Source organism: Quercus robur, chromosome 9, assembly GCF_932294415.1.
Source record: "Quercus robur chromosome 9, dhQueRobu3.1, whole genome shotgun sequence".
Taxonomy (NCBI): Eukaryota; Viridiplantae; Streptophyta; class Magnoliopsida; order Fagales; family Fagaceae; genus Quercus; species Quercus robur.
In genome coordinates, this window is record NC_065542.1 from 3,586,623 (window position 1) to 3,604,380 (window position 17,758).

General features: G+C 39.0%; 1 protein-coding gene across 1 annotated transcript; it reads left to right on the forward strand.

The window, feature by feature from the left end:
• Window positions 1-9,679: 9,679 nt before the first annotated feature.
• LOC126699799 (uncharacterized) lies at window positions 9,680-10,531 on the forward strand. Its single transcript, XM_050397770.1, has one exon. The coding sequence runs from the start codon at window positions 9,680-9,682 to the stop codon at window positions 10,529-10,531; it is 852 nt and encodes a 283-aa protein (XP_050253727.1).
• The last annotated feature ends 7,227 nt before the right edge of the window (window positions 10,532-17,758 follow it).

Below are 17,758 nucleotides of genomic sequence, written 5' to 3' on the forward strand. Positions count from 1 at the left end.
AAGAGACAAAAATAAAGCATGTCACAACCTCAAAATTTTAGAAAAATATTCTAAATTGTCTTCCTTAATCCTTTCTATTCATATTGGAGGTGGTAAAAGTAAAAGTAAAACCACTCAAAAGCTATTTTAGCACCTTAAATCATAAAAATCATGTTATATCGAAGTTGTTATATCTAAATATTCTTAGCATTCAGCTATGGTGAACTCTTATAAATAAGAGTTAATTGTAGAAACTGTGTTTTTTTTTAATGATTTTTATTGTCTCTCTCCTCCTTATCTCTTACTGTAAAATCTGTTAATTTTGTAGGTGTGTGTTTTATGTTATTTAAATGGGTGCTTATATTATTTTTAATGGGTGATTTGCTTAAAATAAGAGATAGGCTATAGGGTATATTGATAAGTAAAGTGTTAAAATAGATAATGCAGTTTTTTGAGGTGTTAAAAGCTATTAAATTTTTTAGCACCACTACTGTGGTTGCATACAATTTACATACTTAAAAGTTTAGTTAGTTCTTTCTCAAAAAAAAAAAAAAAGTTTAGTTAGTTTTATATTATCCCTTATGGTTTAAAATTTTAAATTTGGACCCACATTTTTGTTCGAATATTTTTGTCTAAATTTGATTTGATGTATCAATTAACTACCAATTAATCCCAAAATGTTCCCTCAAAAAAAAATTAATCCCAAAATGATATTGGTGCAACATGCCAAGAATAGTCAATTAGAACATGTGGGGGTAAAATATCCACGTCAGTATCTAACTATTTATTTCTTATACGGTAATTTTTTTTTTCTCTTTTATCCCCTCTTCTCTCTCTTTATTGCCAGATTGTTTTTCTCTTACCTTTTTCATGCTCTGGAAAAATGCTTCAGTCGGGGTAGCTTCTAGATAAACAAATTTGAGTAATGCTATAACTACAAATAATTTTACAAAATTTTTATAAATTATTGAAAAATTCTTACTGGTCTTTATCTGGATTCATTGCTAATATCAATTTTATGGTTTTAGGCTTTTAGCATCTTCCAACAAATTTAGATGCAATGTGCATACGTGCTAAAGTGGAACCCGATAAAAAATGCACACATCAAAGTTTGATCAAACATATCAAGGAATGTGAAACGTGGGAATGCTTGAGTTGAGAATGTAAATGAAATTTGTTCAACGGATGAAAAAATGAATTTCCAAGGTAACTAGAAAACCTTATTTATCTTTCTATTAATAGTAGGACTCATGCAGTGAGCGAGAAATTTGCCTGGGGGATGTGAAAAAGAAAATGATCATCCAAGAATATAAAATACTAAAATTCAAAACTGAATTGATACATAAAAAAAACAAAAACCAGTATTTATTAAGTTGTAACAAAATATAAACAAAATTAAATACATAAATAACTATTTCTTAATACGTTTTAATTCAATCATTTAGGATATATCAAAATAGAACTTGACGATTCTTTTAAATTCTGAATATCATCTATGTTTAAATTTGTACTAAATTTTGCAACAATTTTGTTCTAATGGACAAAATCAAAAAGTATCTCAGAACATTTATTTTTAATTGTGAAATCTAGTTTGGATGGACAAAATTGCCTTATGCCCTTTTCACCCAAATTATATAGTCTTTTGCTCCTCTTCCCAAACTAATTAGGGAAATGCCATTCTTTTGAAACTCGACTTTTTCAAAATCAAGTTAAGCCCTATAGTGACGTTTTCAAGGACCAATAATAACGTTTTTAAGGACCTATAGTGGCATTTTGTAACTCGATATCCATGAAATCGAGTTATAGACAATTTATAAAACGTCACAATAAGTTCTTAAAACGTCATTGTAGGTCCTTAAAAACGTTATTATAAGGCTCTAGAATTTTTTTTTTTTTTTAACTCGATTTTGAGAAAATTGAGTTACAAAAAAGGGGCATTTTCCTAATTAGTTTGGGAAGGGGGGCATAAAGCTATATAATTTGAGTGAAAATGGCATAAGGCCATTTTGTCCTAGTTTGGATTATATCCATAATTGAAAGTGCCCATTTCTTGGTTGTAACAGTAATTGGAATTCTATAAACAAATTGGTATGCTATTGATTTTCTAGTCCTTACAAGCCATTGTCACAAAATTAATTATATGATTTATCCATTTGTTGTTTGTTAGCAATACAAGATTTAATTACATTTTGTTGAGGGGAAAATTTCTGATGTTCCCAAATAGAATATGAGGTAGCCAATCCGAAACTTAACGTTGGGCTCTTGAAATAAAGCCTAAAGGCTATCGATGTGGTGTAAGTCCGCCCAAGCAAGAGATAGAGGCTGCACCTTAACAAAAAGGCAACAATAAAGTATAATAAACACATTAATGTTGTTAGTTTGTTATATTATTAGTCTTTTTACTGCGTCATAGTTCAAATCAGTCCTCTAGTGGTACTGTATTATCTCTAGCGATGGGGGTGAAATTATACTTAGAGTCCAGCAGTCAATGATTAAATAAATTTAGGAAAATGTTCAGTCCTGGGGGTCGTTGTGTGTCTTGGTTAGAGGAACTTATAGTACTTTCAACCATCATTATATCAATGTGAGGGAAAAATTCAATTGTTACAAATACATTATATCCTTCATCATAACAATAATAAACAAGGATTAAAGGATCCATTGTTACAAATAAAAGAAGAAAAATAGGATGGAATGAAGGGAGAGGAGAGATCCCCAGCTCAGTGCAACAAGTATTAAGCTAAGATTTTGGTAAGTGTGTGTGTATAAGGCATGAATGAGGTGAATGTGAGCTATTTTGAGTGAGTGAGATGGGATTAACACCAAGATCAAGGATTTTTTGTGGGTGGTCTGTTTAAGACTAGTTGAGAGACATTTATGGGTTGTGTTTGTGTGAAAAAGGGGAGAGAACATCTGAGATTAGATGAGTGTGGGCTAAGGATGATGAGTGGTGAGCTTGAGGGAGGCTAAACCACGAGCAAGATAGCAAACAAACCCAAAATTTCAGAGAAGGTCGCTGTCCTTTGGTCAGTTATGGGACGTTTATGGAGTAGGAAGGTGTAAGCAAGGTGGTGAATGTTGGTGTTATGGTGACTATAGACTAAGAAAGGTTATGAGTGAGCTCTAAAGAGCTTGGGGAAGCTTAATAAGGGCTGAATTTCTGCAGAATGTAGTCAATGATAGAAATCTTTAAAGAGGCCTCCTCCCCCCCATGGACTGAGGTGTGCATGTTTTTATAATAGAGCTTTAGAGAAGTATTGATTGACAAGAATCCAAAAATGCATGACTCATCAAGGGTGGCGAAATCAAGGGTGATGAAATCAAGGTTTAAATTTCCTGAGATTTTGATCAGAAGTAGGAAAATCCACTTTGAGGGGTTATCTTGCTTCTTTGGGTAATTATGGGATTTTAGAACTTTTTGCATTAAGTGCCAAGATTTTCGGGGCTAAGCTTAATTATTGTGTATCAAGAATGAATCATAATGCTGTAAACTGAGATTTGGTCCCCCAAGAAGTAAGATTTCAACACCCCAAGCCAGATGTCAAGTTCTAGTCTACTTCAGGGGGTTCCGCTGAAGATCTCTTTATGCCTTCCAAACCACATGTTCCCAAATTTTCCCCTTTAGGATTCATGGGCTTGGTACATGAATCATGTCTTGATCATTTTTTAACATTTATAGCATCAATTTGTTGAAGTTTGGATAATTTGGTTTCAGCTCCCATTCCGTTGAAGGTGCAGTTTTAAGGAAGATCATGGAGTCTCTTCATCCTTTTGACTTCAGTTGATATGACAGCCCTTGGGCACTATTCACGTCAAGTAGAGGGTGGCAGAAAATTGATGGGATAGCCCTTAGTCCATTCTCAAAGGCTTGGTTCCCTTGTATGAGTCTCTAGTTGCCTTTTGGTTAGTTGCTTGTGTTTTTGCTTGGGCTTGCTCACATGGGCTGGGTTGTGTGCACATGTTGCCATGGGCTTTCATTCCTCATAGATTTTATTAGTAAATATTTTTGGGTTTTTCATAAATACTTGCAATGGGCCTTTGAGCAATTAGTTGTAATGTTTGAAACAATAGGACAAGTTTCAAAATACTTTTATAAATACTATTTACTTTGATGAAATCCATGTTGCAATAATGTTCATGGTTTCTAATAATCGCATCATAACTTAATTGATGAGCTTGTGGGTTTGAATGTTTACCATGAGTGTCGAAGGCATATATTATGGATGTCGCGATGCAAATGATGTCCATGTATTTCATGAGTTTATAACAATAAATATATGTCATGGGTCTAACAATCATAACTTTCCATGGGCTTTTACAAGATGATTGCCATGGGTTTTGAGAATAGATAATTCATAAATTCCATGAACTTGTAATATTATAATAATATGTTTAAGAATAATTATGATATAGTATTTTGCCGAGTATTTAATAACCTTGAGCTTTTGATAGAATAGTGCCAAGTAATTAGCTTGGGCTTTTAATAGTGCCAACACAAGTTGGGCTCCTGATATTGTCAATGAGAATTGGGTTTTGATATTACCAATGAGAAATGAGCTTTAAATAGTGCCAACGTAAGTTGGGCTTTTGATGTTGCCAATGAGAATTGGGCTTTGATATTGCCAATGAAAATTGGGCTTTAAATAGTGCCAACGTAAGTTGGGCTTTTGATATTGCCAATGAAAATTGGGCTTTAATGTTGCCAATAAAAATTGAGTTTTAGATAAATAAATTGCCATGTGTTTAAATCATGGACTTTGATCATGGATTTGAATTCCATTGATAAAATTGTTTTGCCATGGACTTGAATCATGGGCTTCTTAAATATTGCCAAGCATAAGTATTCTTGGACTTTAAATAGAATATGATAATAAAATTGGATAAAATATGAGTTTTGGGGCTTTTTGTGATAATTTATATCATAACCCAATTAGATAATGAGATATGAAACATTTGTGATTAACATAATAATAGAGCAAAAAATATTTGGGAAAACCCCCAATAACTTATTAGTTGTGTTTGAAAATAAATAGGTGGTACCAAATAAAATTAGGTGTAAAAAAAAAAAAAAAAAAAAAAAAGAGTACCCTAACACATTTCATGATAACATCTACTGACACACAATTTGTATCCTATGTACTGCCCAATTATCCTATGTATTTTCAAAGGGGAGTACTTGGCTAAAATTTCACCGGCAAATGTTCTCACAACCCAAATTTGACCATGAATTTAGAATCGGACTGACATGCTAATACGAAGCTTATGCTTGATATTAACACAAACCACCTAACCTATACGAAAAATTTTCTTTTTAAACCTTACAACTGTTCTATCTAATATCATGGAAGAATCTCATAGATCCACAATAGAGCATCTAAAACCATCCTACATAAATATACAGCACAAATGTATTCATCCAAAGTTATAAAACCTAAAAACCATGTACAACGGAAGACTTTGCATAGGAAATGATACACAAGATCACTGGATCTAATCATAAATATCGTCTCTATATATAAAGAGGTACTTCCACTGTTCTATTGCTATACATAGTCTAACATCTATGAATGCTACAATATCACATAGGCTTCTCTATAGCTCTGGAGACTCTTGCCACCACCAAATGATACCTTTGACTAAAAATGTTGAAGGGTGAGCTTATGCATGCTTAGTAAAAGATGAGTGACATGAGAATTAAGCAGTATGCAAGAGATGCATATATAAAAAACAAAATAGCTTGATGTGTGGATATGACTTAATATAAAGTACAGTTCATGCTAAAATGGTTCCATAAATTTCATAAACTATTCATAATCATTTTCATAAGTTAATCTTGCATCGTAAAACCTTAATTCTTAGTTGAAGAGCATTGTTCTTGAGAAACATAAAATATAAATCATAATTCATCTTTGGAAAGCATTCTACGCTTGAAACATATTCATGAGTTTCCTTTTCATAACATCTTTTACTTTACTTTATCATTGTACCTTTCATACTAAACATCATTAGCAAAAGGCTCATAATTTAAACATGTTCGTAAAACTCCAGGAATTTAAAGCTAGCTCTTTACATAACATATCATACATATATCTTTATTTTTTATTTTTATAAACCATATATTAGCCATCTTATTGTAGTGTGCACCCTCCAGACGGTTGGGCCAAGCATCTAGCACCCCCTTGTGCCAAGGTAATGACCCGGGACAAAAACATATACTTCGTTAGTAGGAATAAACCAACTTCTATCCAGGTTGGGCATTTAACCAACATGGACAGGCTAAACACATATTCCTGAGTTTCCTTTACATAACATCTTTAACTTTACTTTATCATTGTGCATTTGTACCTTTCATACTAAACATCATTAGCACAACGCTCAGAACATATATTACGCAAAACTAAAACATGTTCCTTTCGAATACATTATGCTTCCCTAGACAGTTTCATAAATATCCTTGCATATTCATAGTGGTTCAAAACACAAGGCATGCATTTGATAATACTTGTACAATCTCATTTGTTTTCAAGCTGATGCAAGGGCAATTCTTTAAAAACCCAAAACATGAATATCATTGCATATCCACAAGCTTATTCATAACATACGACAAAGTATTTAATAAACTTAGCATAACTTCATTCATTTTCATAAGAAATGTAAAGGATTTTATCCAAGTATATCCACAGTTTACTCATAAGGAAAGCGAGAACGTTTGAATAGCTTTGTACAATAACATTCGTATAAGGATTTATCATAAAGGGTCTTATCAAAACATTTGATGCGAGATTAAACTTTAAAACTAAAAACATGAACCACTAAAGGCTTAAATCACTATCCATTACCTGAAGTTAGCAGAGCCAAGAGTCTTAGAGATGGAAAGGAATCAATGACCACAAAGAACGTCACCAAAACCACAATTACGACGTGTCACTCATATGCTTCATTCTAACTCAATAAATCAGAAACCCTGACTCACTCAAACCTTATTGAACCCTAGGACTCCCTATAACCGTATCCCATGCATATGAGAATCCCAAAACATAGCCATGCCACAACACGGATTCATAGGGTAACCCACAATACAGTGAAACAAATATTAACAACATATTTAAGTATTACACTAACTCTTGAATTAAAGTTATCATGTGCTTGTAGCCAACATTTAAAAGTCATTAACGCACATGACCACATCAGCTAAGTTGTCAATTCATCACTCAAATAACAATGAGCTTGGGAATATATCCTTTATCTAGTCTTATACAGGTGCAAGTTACTGAGTGCCATTTACAAATACTTAGGTATAGCAAGCGAGAACTTAATCCTACATCAATAATTTAAAGACATAAAGACGTGCAACATAGTATTGACATTAGAAAGGTTAACTTTAGCTAGCAGCTAAGATGCGCATTATAGATATAGGTATGGATATGATACGGGTAAGAGTATGATGATACCACATTTTTTGAAAAACCTAGGATACGATATTTCAGGCATACATGTATTAATTACTTATTAAATATATTTTATTTATATATTTATATATTGTTAAGCACATATCAATTTAAAAGCAATAATGAATAACAAAATGAATCTATGTCCTTTAAATGAAGTTTAGAATACAAATCAAGATGCAAAAGACTAAATAAAAGATAACTAGATAAGCATAAGTGTTTAACATTGAAACCAATATATAAAAAATATAAATAAAAATTATTACAAATTTAGGCTATCTCTCACTATCGGGGGTTGGGTTACAACAGTATTCAAACCATATTACCGGCATATATTGGAAATTTTGGCTTCTTCTTCTACTTTTAAGAAAAAAAAAAAATTGCTAGGTACGTATATTAGAGATATATATCCAAAATGATACTGGGCACGGTTACATGAGAAAAATGGAGTATCCGTGCATCCTAGGTTAGCAACCATTACATCAATATGTATGACTAAACCATCAAACTGTAGTACTCAAGTCAAAATGTGGTAGTATTTGTGTATCTGTGCATACTGGTACGAGGCGTATCGGATATGGGTACGTGAGAAAAAACCAAAAAAAAAAAAAAAAAAAAAAAGGAAGACGGTGAAAGAAAGACTAAAATCATCAAAAAAAAATGTAGTACTCAAGTCATTACATCAAGGAAGATAAATTGGTATGTGGCTGGTTAAAGCTCACCAAAACATTTATATAATTAAAAACAACAAAACTCCTTTAGCTATGAAGAGGATAAAATTATGGGTGACGAATTCATTTATATAAACCTAACGGTATTAGATCAAAGGAATGATAGTGGATGGATCCAAGATGCATGGATGCAAGGTGGACGGATCTAAAGACCACGTGGCATCCACTTGGCTTAAGTGACCTCTAAGGAATCCTAAATGGAACTTGCGACCCATGACTAATCCTAGTCGATAGAATCCCAATATAAAAAGAATACTAACATGAGAAGGATTCCGTAATATACGCCCATTAATGTTGATCTTCCCCATAAGGAAATGCCTTCCTACGCAAGAAACGGAGGTCGGTTCTACACTATTATAAAAACCCAAAGCCCTCAGAAAACAAGGTACGCATAATTGACCCCAACTCTGTCACTCTAAAGTTGTGAAAAGTTCTCTAACTTAACCTTCGGAGGGTCTTTGGCCGGTACTACACCAGTGCTCTCCAAAGGTCTTCTTGTTCTATGTTGTGCAGGTATTGTTTCGAGCGCGAGAGGACTGTGTGACTAACTGACAATTTTTCGGCATCATCAGTTGGCACCATCTGTGGAAACTATTGAGATAAGCCATACTTACTGCTTTCCAAACAAAAAGTTGCATGATACTTACTCATTCGATGACAACAACCACCAACAATCAGGGTGACGAACTGCGCACCACGACCCTAGAGAGACAAGTTCAAACCCTCGCAGCAGTAGTAGAACACCTCACCAAGCAAAATCATGACCTGGAGGAACAATTGCGCTAGAAGAACGCGGTGCAAAACACTTAAGAGGAAGACCAGGAAGGAACCAGCACAGAAAGAAGGAACTAAGAGGGGCCAAACGGCAGCAACGCCCCAAGTAGGCAAGAATGACAAGATACCAACCGTTTATCAGGCACTGATACAGCTCCCCCTCAGATAGTCGTAGAGATGTAGATAATGAAGGAATAGATGGACTTCATGATGAACGTCCTTAGAGGACGGGTGTCCAGTGACCTCGACGACTTAGTCCATCGAATTGATTCACCATTCACTGCATCCGTTTCATCGTTCCACCTACCATCGAAATTTCAAATACCCCAGGTGGAAAGCTATGACGGATCTAAAGACCTCCTAGATCATCTGGAGTCCTTCAAAACTCTGATGCACCTACAAGAAGTGGCAGACAAGATTATATGCAAGGCCTTCCTTACCACGTTAAAGGGCCTCGCAAGGATTTGGTTCAGCAGGTTGACACCCAATTCCATTAGTACCTTCAAGAAGTTGAGCGCCCAGTTTGCCTCACACTTTATCGAAGGGCACAGGTACAAGAAGTCCACTGCATGCTTAATGAGTATTTAGCAACGAGAGGATGAGACGTTGAGGTCTTACAAAGCTCGTTTTAATAAGGAAGCACTCTTGATCGATGAAGCTAACGACGAGATACTCGTGGCAGCATTCACGAATGGGCTGCGGAAGGGTAAGTTTCTATTTTCCTTATACAAGAATGACCCGAAAACCATGTTAGATGTACTCTACAAGGCTACTAAGTACATGAATGCGAAAGATGCACTGCTAGCTCACGAGGAGAAGCCTAAAAAGAGAGAAAGACAGAAGGAAGTCCGGCAGGAAAAAGGGCAAAAGATGGCCAGAACAGGAGATAGAATGGAGGACAGACGCTCCAAGCCCCCTACAGGAAGGTTCACGAACTTCACCCCACCGAACACCCCGATTGATCAAGTACTGATGCGAATCAAGGACGAAAGGGCTTTGACATTCCCTGGCAAGTTGAAGAGAGATCTCAACAAAAGGTCTAGGGATAAGGACTGCCATTTCCACTATGATCACGGCCACAACACGTCAGAATGCTATGATTTGAAGCAGCAGATAGAAGCTCTCATCAGGCAAGGGAAGCTACAAAGATTCGTTAGTAAGGAAGGGACAAAGCAATCCCAAGGACTGCTCACCTGGAGAGAAAACGAGCACTCTAGGCCACCCTTGGGAGACATAAGGATGATTGTGGGGGGCAGTACGGCTTCTAATTCTTCCAAGAAGGCACGCAAGACATACCTACAAATGGTTCAAAACGTCCAGCCGACGGGGTACGTCCCAAAGATGGCACAAATCGACAACCCTGTAATTGGATTCATGGAGGAAGATGCCCGATGTTTCCATCACCCACATGACGATGCGCTTGTAGTCAGCATATGTGTAGAAGATTATAATACCCACTGGGTCCTTGTGGACAACAAGAACTCTGCTGATATCCTATATTATCCAGCATTTCAGCAAATGAGAATAGAGAGAAAACGGTTAATTCCTACCGACGCACCACTTGTAGGATTTGGAGGAACAAGGGTGCATCCCCTATGAGCGGTCACCCTGCCAGTGACGGTCGGAGATTACCCTCAGCAGATCACCAAGGATGTCACCTTCCTAGTTGTTGATTGTTCATCTACGTACAATGCCATATTGGGTCGTCCTACTTTGAATTCATGGAAAGCTATGACCTCGACCTACCATCTGATGATCAAGTTTTCACCGAGTACAAAATAGGAGAAGTAAGAGGGATCAAGTGGCAGCACGCAAGTGCTACATTGCCATGTTGGAGATGGACGACCATTTGCAAACCATGTGCATAGAAGAATAGCAGACGGTAGCAAAACTGGTGGAAGGATTGGAAGAAGTCCCCCTTGACGATTCCAGGCTTGAACGAACGATAAGGATAGGTACTTTGGCCAGCCAACAAGTACGTCGAGCACTCACAGTGTTCCTAAAGGAAAATCAGGACTTATTCGCCTAGAGTCATGAGGACATGCCAGGGATTGATCTGTCAATCATAGTCCACAAGTTGAATGTATCACCTTCATTTCTTCCCATTCGGTAGAAGAAGCAAGTGTTTGCATAAGAGCGGGACAAAGCCATAGCTGAGGAAGTTCAAAAATTACTGGAAGCAAACTTCATACAAGAAGTGTACTATCCCAATTGGCTGGCAAATGTGGTTATGGTCAAGAAAGCCAACGGAAAGTGAAAGATGTGCGTAGATTTTATGGACTTAAACAGGGCCTGCCCCAAGGACAGCTATCCTCTCCCACGGTTTGACACCTTGGTAGACTCAACCGCAAGACACCAGCTGCTAAGCTTCATGAATGTGTTCTCAGGTTACAACCAAATCAAGTTGAATGAGGCTGATCAGGAGAAGACTTCATTTGTCACCAGCCAAAGAATCTTCTACTACAAAGTGATGCTGTTCGGACTCAAGAACGCAGGAGCCACATACCAAAGATTGATGAACAAGATGTTCACACACCAGATTAGAACGAATGTCCAAGTTTACATAGACAACATGTTGGTGAAAATCATACGGGAAGACGACCACTTGATTGACCTCCAAGAGACCTTCGACACCTTTCGTTCTTATAACATGAAACTGAATCCGAACAAGTATGTGTTCAGGGTAATGGCAAGAAAGTTTTTAGGATTCATGGTATCCCAAAGGGGTATCAAGGTCAATCCAGAGAAGATACAGGTTATTATGGAGTTAGCTCCGCCAAAGACAGTTAAAGAAGTACAAAGCCTGAACGGCAAGATAGCAGCGTTGAACAGGTTTGTCTCAAGGGCGACGGATAAGTGCCTACCTTTCTTCCGCATGCTAAGGAAATCTTTCAAATGGACAGACGAATGCCAGCAGGAGTTTGAAAATCTGAAGGCATATCTTTCTTCCCTGCCATTACTCAGCCCGTCTAAGCCAAGGGAAAAGTTGTTTCTATACCTGGCCGTCTCCCCAGCCGCTGTCAATGCGGCTTTGGTCAAAGAAGACGATGGGATACAAAGGCTCGTATACTTTACAAGCCGTGTGCTCCAAGGAGCAGAAGAGAGATACCCCCAAATGGAAAAACTAGCCTTCGCATTAGTAACTGCGGCATGAAAACTCAAGCTATATTTCCAAGCACACACTGTAATTGTCCTGACAAATAAGCCCTTTTGAAGAGCTATGAGTAGCCCCAAAACTGAGGGACAGATGGCATCATGGGCAGTCAAGTTAAGTGAGTTCGACATACAGTATCAGCCACGCACGGCTATAAAGGGACAAGTAGTAGCTAACTTCATCGCTGAATTCACTCACATGAAGGTCAGGGGGCAGAAGAGGTCCCACAATGGAATCCATGCAGACGGATCCTTCAATAAGCAAGCAGGTGGAGCTGGTGTGGTACTCTACACCCTGGAAGGATATAAGATCGAATGTATGGTCCGTCTGGATTTTTCAACGACCAATAATAAATCAAAGTACAAAGTCTTGATAGCAGGACTGGACCTAGCAAAAGTAGTAGGAGCTAAAAATGTGGTCGTATACTGCGATTCCCAAGTTGTAACCAGTCAGGTTAACGACAACTATGAGTGCAAGAATAAACAGATGAAGAAGTACCTCGAGCAGGTGAAGGATCGAATTAGCAGCCTCTAAGTAAAATTTGTTCAAATCCCAAGGGAGGAGAACGAGCATGCCGATAGTCTTGCTAAAGTTGCTTCAGCAGAACACATACCCATCCCCGATCAGGTATTGTCCTTCGTTCAAATCTCATCGCTAATAGATAGTACCAGTGTGCAGGAGATAGGTTCTGAAAACTGTTGGACGACACCAATAGCCTCCTACCTGAAGAACGACATGCTACCGGATGGCAAGGAGGCTGCGAGGAAGTTGAAGGTTCAAGTAGCTCGTTTCACTTTGATTAAAGACATTCTATATAAGAAGGGCTTCTCCTGACCATACTTAAGGTGCCTTGCCCTCGAAAAGGCAGACTATGTTATGAGAGAAGTCCACGAAGGAATCTGCAGGAACCACTCTGGATCCCGGTCATTAGTTCATAAATTAATCTGGGCGGGGTACTACTGGCCAACCATGCAGAAGGATGCCCATGCATACGTTAAAGCCTACGACAAGTGCTAGAGATTTGGCAACCTCATAAGGCAACCAACAGAGGAGCTCACCCATATGACGGCCCCATAGCCGTTTGCTTAATGGGGTTTGGATATCATAGGACCCTTCCTAACAGGGGTTAGACAGTTGAAGTTCCTAGTAGTCGACATTGACTACTTCACCAAATGGGTAGAAGCGGAAGCCCTGGCCACTATCACGGAAAAGAATGTATGGAGCTTTGTATGGAAGAATATCATTTATAGGTACGGTATACCTGGTGCTTGTCTCAAACAACGGAAAGTAGTTCGATAACGACGCATTCAGAGACTTCTGCTCACAATTAGGGATCAAGAATCACTACTGATTGCCTGCCCACCCCCAGGCTAATGGACAGGTTGAAGTAACGAACCGATCCTTGCTCAAAATCATCAAGACTCGGCTCGAGGGGGCAAAGGGTATATGGCCAGACAAACTACCAAGTGTTTTATGGGCGTACAGGACAATGGCAAGGACACCTATAGAGGAGGCACTATTTCGACTAGCATCCGGAAGTGAAACAGTCATCCTGGCAAAAGTAGGGCTCATAAGCTACAAAGTAGGAAACTATGACGAAAGCAAAAATGATGAAGCTATGCGCCTGCAACTTGATCTGGTGGACGAAGTCAAGGCAACAACTAAGTAAAGGTTAGCACGGTACCAGAACCTCATGACAAAGCACTACAACTCCAAAGTCAGGCACATGGACTTCCAGGTTGGAGATCTTGTCTTAAGAAAGGTAACCGGCACCACAAAAGATGCCTCCAAGAGAAAGCTAGGACCTAACTGGGAAGGGCCGTATAGAATTGCATCATGGCATAGGAAGGGAACATACCACTTGGAGACACTAGACGGGCAAAAGTTGCATCACCTATGGAACACGGAGCACCTAAAGAAGTACTTCCAGTAGGCGATGACATGGACAACATATATAATACTCCTCAATTCCAGTTTATTGCTTTCTAGTTAAAGTTTTTATTATTTGTAGTTTCTTTTAAGCCCAAAGGGCGGGTTTTTTAAGGAACAATTTTAAACGCATGTTTACCACAATAAGAGGAGTTATTTAGAGATATCGTGTGTGATATCTACATGTCTACGTATTTCATTAAACTCCTAAAAGGACGGGTTCATCCAAAGGGATAATAATTACGAGGTCCATAAAATGGACAGGTTCAACAATATGTTGAATCAAAAATACAAGTCCCACATAATGAACGGATCCATCCAAGAGGATGACAATTATAAGGAGCATGAAATGGACGGATTCAACAATATGTTGAGTCAAAAATACAGGTCCAACACAGTGGATGGTTTCACCCAAAGAGGATGATAATGATGAAGTCCATAAAGTGGACAGGTTCAACAACAAGTCCACATAGTGGACGGGTTCCTCCAAGAGGATGATAATTATAAGGTCCATAAAGTGGATGGATTCAACGACATGTTGGATTGGAACTATAAGTCCATAAAGTGGACGGGTTCAACGATAGCTTGAATTGAAGCTATATGTCCATAAAGTGGACAGATTCAACGACATGTTGGATTGGAACTATAAGTCCATAAGGTGGACGGGTTCAATGATAGCTTGAATTGAAGCTATATGTCCATAAAGTGGACGGATTCAACAACATGTTGGATTGGAACTATAAGTCCATAAGGTGGACAGGTTCAATGATAGCTTGAATTGAAGCTATATGTCCATAAAGCGGACAAATTCAACAACATGTTGAATTGAAACTACAAGTCCATGAGTGGACAGGTTCAAAAGCATCTTAATCAAAATTACAAGTCCATAAAAGGACGGGTTCAACGAAAGGGACTCATCCTACAGAATGAGTTATATTTATATAACAATAAATCGAACGGATTTATCCACAAACGTAAAAGTAGACGGATAATAGAATAAGTAATTAAAAATTACTTAAAGCCCATAAACGGAGATGTCTACATACAGAAAGCAACGATTAAATTAAAACATAAACTGTTCTTCAAAACCTTTACCATTTAGCCATTAAAAAAAAAAAACTGTTGAACAGGAGTTTCATTTTTCTCTTCAACCTCAAGGTGACAGGTGTTGTCCTCAACTGTCTTAGCTTGGCTTTCAACTTGGGCTGCCTCTCTGTCACCACAGGGGTCCTCAAGAAGAGCGTCGTCAGTAAATAGGTCATCCGTACCCTCTGAGAGGATTGGCTGAATAGAGGTTTGGTCCTGGGCTTCAATAGTGATATGGGACACGTCTAGGTCCGTATAAGAAGTCTTAACCTAACGGAGGGCTTCATCAAAACCTTCAGCAAATGAGCCTCCGAGCTCTGCCAGGAGGGCATCGGAGTCATGATACTCACGTATTGCTTCCTCCTTCGCCTGATGGAGCAGGTCCTTGGTGTCTGAGATCTCTTTTTCCCTATCTTCTAGGACCTGCCTCAATAGCTCCATCTGCTTTTCGAGCTCTCCCTTAACTTGCTCAGAGTAAGCAAGTTTCTTCTCCATGCCCGTCTTCTAGGCCTTCAGCTCGTTCAGCTCGTCCTCCGTCGAGTTAGCCTTCGCCCTGATACGGTCCAGGGTCGTTTCATGGTTCAAGCAACGACCCATCAGCCCCTTCATCATCAACATTGCCTGGAAGCAAAGGAGTTATAAATAAGGCAAGTTGAAGGAAAGAAAAAGAGAAAGGGGACGAACATGGTTACCTAAGCAATGCTAAAAAGTCTCATCTCCCCCATGGCTTCAGTAGCGTGGTTGCTCAATTCCTCGTAGTAATCGGATGTGATGATGGACGAGAGCTGTTCCAACGCATACTTAGAATCCTCACGGAGGAGGACAGGTGGTTTTTCCGTGACGGAGGCAGGGCCCTTCATGAAACCTTTGCCCCTTCCTTGCCCAAGAGGGGTGACCGTCTTCTTGGTTTCAGCTTTCAGCCCTACGAGTGGCTCAGGGATAGTCTTAGGCTTCTTAGGAAAACGGTTGGATTTCTCCGGCTACTTCCTTTTTGTAGACAGGTTGGCTGAACCCGTCCCCTTGGAGGGTTGACCACCCTCTTGCTTATTTTTCATAGCTTGCTGCTTAATGAAGGCCATTCTCTTGGCATCGTCCATCTCTGCAAAAGTGGACGGATATACAAAGTTACATAATGTAAAAACAAAGAAAAGAAATCAAAGTGTTAGGTGATGGACTTACGTTGGCGAACTTGAACATCGTAGTGACGGGTGGCTACAGTGGGCTCTGGTTCGTCACAATACCAGAATAGGGTAGCTAGGGTGACCAACTTACCCACGTCCTCTCTTCTAGCTTGGTTTCGTTGAAAATCTTCTCCAAAAGGTTTCACTGCTCAAGGGAGACTTGTGGACGGTCTCGAATTGTAAAAGAAGATAGTTAGAGTGACATGTAAAAATAAAACAATTAAAGGCCTAAATATAGACAAGTGCATACCAGATGGAGGCATTATGCCCCATGTTGTGTCGATGGGCATGTATTCATGGTCACTAGGACGACACATCCATTCGTTGCCTTCCATAAAAAAGTACCAACTCTTCTAGTTCCTGTTAGAGTCGGGGGTATCACACACGAGCCTCAACAATGGGCTCCTGGGCACAAAGCTATACATGACCTTTGACCGAGTAATCTCAGTCGGACGATAACAGTGAAAGAATTCTTCCACAGTTAACCTCCATTCTCTATAAGACATGGCCCCATACAAAACCTCCACGCCAAGGAAGATCCTCCAGGCGTTTAGGGAGATTTGGGTAACAGCCAAACCTAGGTATTGAAGGAGGCGATGGTGGAGTGAAATTAGGAGGAACCTTAGCCTTGCCTTCAGCATCTGCTCATAGACCCCAACGCCTTCAACACCTTCGTAGTAACATTTCTCTGAATTATAGGGTAGACGAAGGGGTACGTTGACGGGTATTTGGTACTTCTCCCTAAGTGTTTTAAAGTGAGACTCTTTGATTGTAGAAGTAAAATCGTTAACCATCCATAAGGGTAGCATTATAAACTCCCTAAATCCATCAGGACCTATGACGGATTGGATTGGGGGCTTCGCGCCAACTAGGCCGTCACTAGAGTCACCCTTTGACCTATTCATCTCCAAACCCTCATGCCTTGAAAAAGGAGAGGTGGCCGATGGATTCCTCTCTTCACTTGAAGTGCCAGGGTCTTTTTGACCTGACGGGAACACTTCATCGTAGCCCGCCCCGTCGTGAACACACGATTGGTTACTCGACGCACTAGACATCTGTCACCTACACATGACGGTAAACCCTAAGAAACTGACTTATCTACATTGATGACGGGAGTACAAAGTCTAAAAAATGATAAATTTAATGAAAGGAAAAGAATACTTATCAATTGACGATGAGCAACAAAGAAGGTATAGATGACGGATGCACTATGTGTACGGTATGCTTGATTGGCAATGGTGACAGTAGCAAGCTAATCGTAAAATTTTTGAGGAAAGTAAAAAATGAGTGAAGAGGAGGTAGGTTTATATAAAGGGAACGACACGGAAGACGAAGGGATGCTTCGTTCCAAGAGATCGACCATTGAATAGACGCCATGTGCCCCTACGACATTAATAACCCTAGGCCAGCCTGCCAGTCTGGGCACGTTACTTAGGAGATAGAACAAACCGTCACTCCACGAGTCCGTCCAGGGGG

Coding starts and splice junctions, on each gene's coding strand:
- LOC126699799 (XM_050397770.1), top strand. CDS start 9,680: ATGTTAGATGTACTCTACAAGGCTACTAAGTACATGAATGCGAAAGAT.